The sequence below is a fragment of the Brachyistius frenatus genome, unplaced genomic scaffold (genome assembly GCF_029030835.1).
Source record: "Brachyistius frenatus isolate BFR_SWC_R1_liver_20210118 unplaced genomic scaffold, ASM2903083v1 Contig_143, whole genome shotgun sequence".
Classification (NCBI taxonomy): Eukaryota; Metazoa; Chordata; class Actinopteri; family Embiotocidae; genus Brachyistius; species Brachyistius frenatus.
In genome coordinates, this window is record NW_027210742.1 from 366,731 (window position 1) to 376,693 (window position 9,963).

At 40.8% G+C, this 9,963-nt stretch overlaps 1 protein-coding gene across 1 annotated transcript in view; it reads left to right on the forward strand.

Annotated features, from left to right (window-relative positions):
• Positions 1-9,158, forward strand: part of prkd1 (protein kinase D1) — a 35,900-nt gene extending 26,742 nt beyond the window's left edge. The window contains exons 16-21 of the mRNA XM_069715450.1: positions 118-279; positions 764-862; positions 1,983-2,143; positions 3,146-3,252; positions 5,909-5,994; positions 6,662-9,158. Coding sequence (XP_069571551.1) covers positions 118-279; positions 764-862; positions 1,983-2,143; positions 3,146-3,252; positions 5,909-5,994; positions 6,662-6,895 — 849 coding nt within the window. The 3' untranslated portion in view covers positions 6,896-9,158. The remainder of the gene's footprint in view (positions 1-117; positions 280-763; positions 863-1,982; positions 2,144-3,145; positions 3,253-5,908; positions 5,995-6,661) is intronic.
• The last annotated feature ends 805 nt before the right edge of the window (positions 9,159-9,963 follow it).

Here is a 9,963-nt window from a genome sequence, read left to right on the forward strand (position 1 = left end):
ATATATCCCCCGAAAATAATCCAAATGAAACTATCTAAGAAACTAAAGGCACTGCTCGTATCTACAATAAAACAAGTTTTTCCTCTGACTGTTTTTACCCCCCTCTTGTCCTTCCAGAGCCTGCACCACCCGGGCGTGGTGAACCTGGACTGCATGTTTGAGACACCTGAGCGAGTGTTTGTGGTGATGGAGAAGCTCCACGGAGACATGCTGGAGATGATCCTGTCCAGTGAGAAAGGCCGACTGCCTGAGAGGGTCACCAAGTTCCTCGTCACACAGGTGACACTTCGCCTGCATTGATTTGCCTTCCACACAACACAAACATAACTAATAATCAAGGGCCTTGTGCATTCACATTTTTTGAGGGGACACGGTCTCATGATCTTATGGACAAAAACAAGAACTTAGCTGCTAATAACAGAAAAAGACGATTAGATCCTGATGATAATACCCTATCAGGGTTAAAGTCACTTTAAATCTGAATTAATTAATTCTGAAGCTTAATTTTCTGGTGTATGAAAGTCATATTGTTTGGATGGCATAAACTAAGAATGGTCCAAAACTTAAGCATCCAAGAAACATAGATATTGAACAGATTTCCATGAACCCCATATTGTAGTCTTTTGGTTGGCATCCTCAGTACATCATAGATTTGTCTTTGTGATTCATGTAATCAGCATTGGTGCTTAGATGAGAGCGCTCTCGTTTAGGTCCAATAGTGGATTATTTGCTCTGTATTTGTCTTTTTCCACTTCACCATCAGATCCTCGTGGCTCTGCGCCATCTGCACTTCAAGAACATCGTCCACTGTGATCTGAAACCTGAAAATGTCCTGCTGGCTTCTGCAGATTCTTTTCCACAGGTACAGTGTGTATATTTCTGCATATGTGCGTGTGCATATATACTGTATATATATATATATTGGTTGTATTCGGTATATGACAGCATTAAAAGTCATTTTCACACATGTATGAGACAGTTGAAGTCTGTAGCACTTTTTTTTTTTATCAACAATGACTTAAACGCTTCTAACCAGTAACACATTGCAGCTTATGAAGGTAATGCAGGAATATTTTCTAACTCCAAATATTGTTTTTTTTTACTAAGTTCTCTGTTTTGATGAACAAATAGCCAGTTTCTCTTTGCCATTTATTAGGGCTGCATTTATTGTTGGATGTAATGGGTGCATTTCCATCCCCTTGCTTTTTTATGCATATTTAAAATCCAACATAAAATGTAAATCCTGAGCATGTAAAAAACAAACTTCAAACATTATGCTCATGGGTCTGGATCTCCAAAATACAGCAGGAGTGATGCTGGGCGGTGATGCAAACAGGAAGACCACGCACACGGTTATAAAAACATATATTCGTCGAGGGGTGAAGAGGTGAAACAAGAAAATACAGACGAGCAAACAAAGATTGACACAGTCCATTAACTGTCAGTGTAACTATTAGCAGCTTCCTGCAGTTTTCAGCTTCCACAAATAGCTGTTAGTGTCAGACAGACTAACTGTTAACTAATGATGCAGCAGGCCGGCTGTTTGGGCTCCGGATTCCTCACACACTTCACTTACTGCATGTCTTCTGCACAGCCTGCCACTCTGACATATCAGGAAACAAACAAAATGCAAATGTCGTCAAGAGGCAGTTCAGAATTGATGCATCCACATTAGCGAGTCACACAGAAATGAAATGTCAGCTCATAAAACCATTTTAAGGAGCATTGACATTTTTGTTTTGTTTTATTTTTTTGTAAAATCTTCTTGGTGTGTTTTTTCCTCCATAGTCAGATGAGATAATGGATATCGGTGTCATCTCTGCGTGTCCTGCACAGTGACACGTACAGGATGGGTTTAGCTTAGCTTAGCGTAGGGTGAAAACTGGGGACAAAAATAAAGCAAGGAAAAAAAGTCAAATTTAAATGCTGGGATAAAAAGTGATCGAAAAAAAAAAAACCCCGATATCGCCTTTCTTCTGCAGGTGAAGCTGTGTGACTTCGGATTCGCTCGAATCATCGGCGAGAAGTCGTTCAGGCGGTCAGTGGTGGGCACGCCGGCGTATCTCGCTCCCGAGGTCCTGAGGAACAAAGGCTACAACCGCTCTCTGGACATGTGGTCGGTTGGAGTCATCATTTACGTCAGGTAGGAGCAGACGGGATGGATACATTTTGTCCAAATACATTTGTTTTCAACCTTTTTTGGGTTGGAGGCTTTTTTCATTTTTGTTTTGCCTTCTCTCCTTCCTTTCTTTTTTAAATTTCCTTGTGAATAGAAAATCCATCATAACAACAAACCCCTGTGTAAAACACTGTCAAATGTAAATAAATAAAAACAGTATTTTAATGATTTGCAAATCACATAAACCCATATTTAATTGAAAATAGACCAAAGACAACATATCAAATGTTGAAACTGAGAAATGTTATTGTTTTTTTGGAAATATATATGCTCATTTCGAATTTGATGTCAGTAACACGTCTCTGGGAAACATTTGGGAACTGAAGAGACTAGTTGCTAGAGTTTTGAAAGTGAAATGTTGTCCCTGGATGGTCCCTCTCCGCTTTAGCCTGAAGGCTGCAGCGTCCGTGGTTTCCAAAAAGAATTTCAAATTTTGATTCATCAGACCCCAGGTCCGTTTTCCACTTCGCCTCAGTCTATCTTAAATGAACTCGGGCCCCAGGAAGAAGCCGACGCTTCTTGATCATGTTTATATATGGTTTCTTCTTTGCGTATTAGAGCTTTAACCAGCATTTGTGGATGCAGCGACGAACTGTGTTCAGACAATGGTTTTTGAAAGTGTTTCAGAGCCCATACAGTGATTTCCACGACAGAATCGTCTGTTTTTAAAGCAGTGCTGCCCGAAGGCCCGAAGAGCACAACCATTCAATATTGTTTTTCTTACTTATTTGACATTTTGTCTTTGGTCTATTTTCAATTAAATATGGGTTTATATGATTTGTAAATCATCACATTGTTTTTATTTACATTTTACACAGCCTCCAAACGTTTTTTGAAACAGGATTGTGTAGTATGCATTTGAACTGATGAAATATATATTATTCCATGTTTAACCAATTATACCAAATTATAGGTTACAAGTACAGTGAATATTTCAACAAGTAATAGACTTGTCTGTCTTTGTAGTCTTAGTGGGACGTTTCCTTTCAATGAAGACGAAGATATCAACGATCAGATCCAGAATGCTGCCTTCATGTACCCTCCTCACCCGTGGAAGAAAGTCTCCCAGGAAGGTATGCATCACTGCTGAATCTCTCAAAACAGAGACCCACAGTACACCTGAAAATCTACCTCAAAATGTTCTGTTCTGTTGTTAAAATAAGTGGCTTAGTCATTCAGGAAATCAAGACTCATGAATACAGCAACACACGTCCTCAATTTGACTCTAACTGGGCACATATTAATGCACTCATAGAGTTTGCTGATGATTCAGCCAGGAGAGTTTCACGTCTGAAGGACCCTGTTTGCAGCGATTGTATAATCAAAGAGGAAGGGCAAGTTTCACCTTTTTCCGTCTGGCTGGGCGGTTCTTTTTGGTCCTTCAACATACTTTTGATTATTTTTTCCTGTTGCGGTATAATAACTCTCGAAGTCAATTTGAGACGTTCTCCGCTGCCGCATGACTCATATTGTTGCCGTCATTGTCTCTAAATGCGTCCGCCGTGTGTGTTGGCTGGAATTGTCCCTGTTGACTACGAGACGAGATCAGCCTGACTCACTCGTTCCTTGGCCGGATCCCGGAGCGCTCTCGGCCCCTCCCTCCACCTCCTCATCCCACCGCAGCGACTTTAGCTGCACTTCTGAAGTGAATTCAAGTCATTTTCTTTCAGTCACAGGAGGATTAAATGTCAGGCAATGAAACTCTGAGTGCGTCAACAAGTCTGCGTTTTTCCAAAGATCAGTTTAAAAGGAGACTCTCCTGCCCACAAAGCAAACACGATTCAAGTTTTTAAATCATAATAAAAAGATAATAAAGCAATAATAAATTCAGAAATTTAGCAAATCCACCTTTTTATAATCATACAGACAGAATCGTATGCAGCTTCCATCACTATTACAACAGTTTGAGTAAATACAGTCAACCTTTGTTTGTATTCATGTGCACTTCAGATTTTATCAAAGGAAAACCTGATTAAATGAGTAATTAACATGAGCCATTAACATTCAATCAGGCTGCTCAAGGCTTCTTCTACTCTCAACTAAAACTGGAAAGACGATATAGGACCAAATGATTCTGTATGATTTGGCAGATTGCACTTGAAACCAGTATAGGTGGAGGAAATTGGGAGTTTTTGTGGTTTGTGTTTTTCAGCTGAAGTCACAATATCACATCCAGGCTAGCCTCTGTTCCACTGTCAGCCTCTCTATTTTTTCTCCCAACTAAATGAGCTTATAGTTCACTGTTTCTCCATCCCTCCAAAAGTGAGACGCTTTCATTTCATCCGCTGTTTGTGGTTCTGCTGCATCACTTGGCTGCACCTGTGCAGGTAGCAGACAGCATTCAGAAACCTGGGTAAGCTGAATGCAGCAGCATCCCGATTTCTTTCACAGCACTCTACTTAGCATATTCAGATTTTTCAAAACGAGGACAAGGTGTTTTCCCGGTTTCTAAAATTGACTCCGTAAACAGGAAAACCCGATCGTAACCGTGCCCAAGTAAATTTGGTTGGATCCAGTAGCTAGCTTAGCATTGGCCTCAGGGATTGCACACAGCTTTCCAGAGTTACTGATCTTAGCCGCAGGTTCACATACAACTTCAGCACTTAATGAAACCATGTTACTCCTGAATGTCAACATACCAGTAGCTAATGAAAGCAAACTAGCTAAGACCCTTACGTGATTGGTACGTCTGTCAACTGAACTCGGAGTCGGGCCGGTAAGACGGCAAACAAAATGTGAAAGTCATGCAGCATTGCTGTGATGCAGTTACACAATATCAAATCATCACTGAAGAAATTAATCACATTACTGTAACGCTGCCCAGCATTGCAGAGTACTGGTTGGCTTCTGGGTACGTAATGAAAGAATGAAACTGTCAGGTATAGTTGGGGTCAACAGAGTCCAGCAGCCAAAGTTTGCCCCCCCCCCCCGCTCCTCCCACTCCCCACCCTCCAACATGGTTAATTTGGCCATGCAACAAAAAAATGACCAAATAATCACAAAAAAAAACCCTAAAATGATAAGAAAACACCATTTACAATTATTTTCCTTGACAGGAAATCAGGAAAAATACCAGTCCACGACAAGACCTGCCCTTTGAAAAATGTTTGTCGACACTGGAAAACTTTGCTGTTGTAGATATCGTGCTCTGAGCTCCGGGATTGTGCAGACTGACATCGCCATCCTTTGGCCCCCTCAGCTAAAAAAAAGAAAGAAAAAAAAAAAGGAGGGTTGGATTTTTGCAGATTAAAGGGTCATGTGACGTGCCCTGTGAAAAGTGGCATGAGCGGATTCTGGGAGAAGTGAGGGAGGTGGAGGAGGAGGAGGAAAATATGTGTGAGAGAGCGAGAGAGAAGCGGTGCGATCCCAGGCAGTTCTTGGAAAGAGGGTTGGACTTTCGGAGAAGGGGGTTGGGGGGGGGGGGTCTATCTATTCATGTGGTCGACCATTCATGTGCATAATACCAAGTGATGGAGGCCCCGGTAGACCTGAGGGGGGCCGGGGGTCCCAGAGCTGTTCAGACCGCTGACCCCTGAAGAAATGTTAACATCATGTTAGCTTTGCTCATTAGCCCTGACTGGCCCTTCACAACAGGGGTGGGCCGACCCTATATCCTCCTCCTCCTCCTCTTCCTCTTCATCGGTCCCTCCGACGGACTCTCCACCCCTCGCTTTACCTCGGTTCTTCTCTTCTTCCCTCGTATTTCTCTTTTCCTTTCCTTCCTTGTAGCGATCGACCTGATTAACAACCTGCTGCAGGTGAAGATGAGGAAGAGGTTCAGTGTGGACAAGACCCTCAGTCACCTCTGGTTACAGGTGAGACATCAGGAAGTGTAAAAACCAACAACAACATTGTTTGTGACGGGAGATCTTTCTCTTTCAACCACATGAAGTGTAAAGTTAAAGACTCATTGGCGGTGCATCGGTTCACAACATTCCAGTTCAACTGAGTTACAGGAGCCGGTCCTGAATATTTTGCAACGAATAACGGTGCAAGATTAATGAATATAAAGCAGTTCTGACTAACTTGGTGCTTTAATGTGTGTATTTCTTGTGCAAACACTCAGGAAGTTTCTACCAAACTGATTCTAATGTGGTTCTACGAGGGGTGTAAACGCCTTTGAAACACATTTTGTTTTTGATGAGAGTATTTAAAATTTAAGATTAAGAAGTCAAATTTAAAGCTGAATGAGCGATAGCAACATTTCTTAAACGGGAAAGTTGTTATTTGAACCAGGATAAACCACTTTTCTTCCTCAGTGCTCGAGTGTCATCATTATTAGGATTATGGAAATGAAATCACACTAAAACATAGTGATTTATGGGGAAAGATAGCAAGTTGTGTCCCACATTCATACTAGAAGGGAAACTGCAGTCAAACTGAGTCAGCCAGGAGGAACAATTTTTCTGTTTTTTTGCCACGAGTGTCATCAAATTCAGATTCATTCATCAGGTGAAAAATGTATTTTCTTTTCTCCACCAGGATTACCAGATGTGGCTGGACCTGAGGAACCTGGAGTCCCGGATGAACGAGCGCTACATCACCCACGAGAGCGACGACCTGCGCTGGCATCACCACGCCCAGCTCAGCGGCCTCGACTACCCGACGCACCTCGGCAACGGCCCCCGCGGCGACGGCGTCGGGCAGGGGATGGAGCGTTACCCGGAGCGCGAGGAGGAGCTGGAGACCCTCAGTGAGAGGGTCAGTGAACTCTGAGGACGGGGGCCACGGGAGCAGTTTAGCTACGACGGCCGGAACTAAATTATAGAAAGCACAAAATGACAACAAACCAGGAGCCATTTCAAAGATCAGTTAAGTTCAAATTCTTTCTAAGGGAACATCAACACACATTTTAAAGACGGAGGATAATTTCAATTTGCTTCTGCCGAAATCCACCTTGTTTCTATGAAAAAAATACAAATTTAGGGCTCAACATCACGTAGTTACTTTATCTCTGCAAGTCGCCTGTGCCAGGCGCCGAACAAGATCTGCGACTCGTTATGACATCCTTATTTTGTCTTATTGACATTGAAATTTCTGTGATTTCAAGGCAAGGATGTCATAATTACAGTTTCGTTATCACAAAATAAGAGATGTCATAATTATAAAGTACTCATATAATCACAAAGTAAGAAGCACCTCTTGTATATATTTTATCTTTTAATTCTGAGATAATTTGGACCCTGTATAGATTTCAGAAAACCCAAAATGAATTAAGATTTGTGCACTAAATTCTTCTCTTTTAATATTACATATAAATAACATAATAATTGTTACATCCCTACTTTTTAATAGTGAAACCAGGATGTAATTTGTAAATATATAGCTTTCAATTATACGATACAGATTATCCGTCATGATTAAAAAAAATTTAAAAAAAAAAAATTGTAGTGATTGCAATGCACTTCTATTCTGTTTCACCTTGATCCATAGTTATTTATAGGAAAGGCCAAAAGCTGCACATCAGAAAACTCAAGTGGCAATGACAAAATAAGATTTCATTCACATTTTGAAAACATGAAACTTTCCAGTTCGTGCCTCTCATGTAATCTTTACTTCCCTTTTAGTGAGACTTCGCACAGATCACTGTAAATCTGTGGAAATATGCCAGTTTTTTTTTTTCTGAAGATTAAACCGAAGCACTTTACAAAACAAGATGGAAGATTATTATCAAAATTTATAGTCTGTGAAGAAATGTCCACGGTTATCAGATTAGTAAAGTCGGATTTTAGCCATTTCTGTGGTGTCCAAGGGGGCTTAAATTTATGTTAATTTCACTGCAACTTTATTCTAGCGTTTATCTTACGCAGACTAAATGTTTACAGTGAATACATAATTCATTCATTAATTAATTAATTAATGCAATTGCTCTAAATCACAGTGCCAATAAAATACCAAAAACTAAAAGAGATAGATATTTTTCGTCACTATTTTTCTGCTACAATCTTTCCTAACGTCCACAGCTTTCCAGCATGAACAGAAACGTTGTTTCTGGCATTTTAAGTTTTAAGTTTTAACACACCTGAATGGAGTGTGAACATTAGTTTCTCAGCAAAAACATAAAGCCCATTTACACGTCGTTTGTGTGGTGGACACCCTTTAAGGCCAAAATGTGTTGCATGTTCATCTTAAATTTGAGCATATGCTGGCAGCTAGCTCATGCTAGCTGGATAGCATTTTTTTAATTTTTTTTTTTTTTAATTAAAGCCTCATATCATGATCAAGGTCTAATACCCTGACAGTCCACTGTTGCCTCACTTACGACTAAGCGCACGGCACAAACCTAATATCTGAAAACTTGTTTTGTTTGCCTTCGAATGTACCTCTGGATAACACTTGGTTTGAATGTAACCTGAAAGACCGAGAATCTTTTTGCAAACACTTTGTACACACCAACTTGCAAGTTTAGCTCTAATGGGGGGCTTGACCCTGCGGACATTTTGTTGCATCATTGTGAAAGACAATCAATGCAACGTCTGGGAGGCTGTTAAGATTTCAGCAGATCCTCGGACGTGTGGTAAATTCAGAAACTGTCTCGTCATCAGATTTTTATACGCTATTTTTCGAGATTTTATACAGCTAGGAGACGAGTTTATGAAACCACGGCATTAAACATATTGTACATTAGCAAGTTTGGCTGTGCTAGCATTTTTGCGCCAGTATGTTACCGGCCTGCTAGTGTGTTAGCTTGCTAGCGACATCGCGAAGCTGTTTTTGAAGGATCTACAAATACATTTTTGCTTGAGATAGTTCGGTCACTTGTTGCGTGGTCGGACATTGTGCAGCCAAACCTTGTTCAGACCAAAGTTTTGAATTCGAGTGCAGATCCCAAACTTTTCAAAGATACCAAATATGTCAGGCCTGATGTTTGCAGACTTTTTCTATAAATAGATGCACAGGACTGGAACGTTTTTTTTGTTTTGTTTGGATGCACACCCATGAAAAATGTATAGACACATTACACACCAGTAATCGGGGGAGGGGGGAGGGGGGGAATTGGCTGTGGCAACCTTCGAACTATAGAAAAGATAACTGGTTTATTTCAGCCTGGCTAATTTCCCCCATAATGAGGCTATTGATTTTTGAAAAATGTGATTCCTACATAGATCATTTTAAACGTTTGTTTTTGAGTCTGACTGAAGGTAATTGCAGTAATTTGCCACCCGGAAAGACCATTTTGATAATTGCATAAAGGATCTCTTATCTAGAGGATACCTAACATCAGGGAAAAGCTCCAGGGAGTACGAGACTTTTGCTCCTTGTTTTTTTTTTCCGAATCTGTACAACGCAAGCAGAGAGTGCAACGTTAGAATGACACACGGAGACACAATAGACATATTAATAGAACAAATACGCCCGGTTGAAATAAACTGCTGCCGAGCGGACAGCAGTGGTTTCGGGTTACCGATAAGCACGGCAAAGCCGACCTGCCATATTTTGAATTCAAAGACAAAGACAAGCAGCATGTGTATTGGTTATTATACTGTATATTTATCATGATACTGCCATATAAAAAAAAAAAAAAAAAAAAAACAAACAAGGGCTGTTTCTTTCAAGCCTTCATGGCCTCGTCTTCTTTGTGCCTCCCTCTCGCTTCTGTCTTCTCCGAAACGGACATTTCAGCTTCACCTGGAATTAAAATGTCGTCCGTCTCTGATGTCTCTCTGTAAAGGGTTGACTGCTCAAAGCGTTCGCTGAACTTCTCGTTTCATAATTGTGTGTACAAATGGTGCAAATGTGTTTTATGTACTGTAAAGAATCTGTAGTTGAGCCGAAGTACGAGT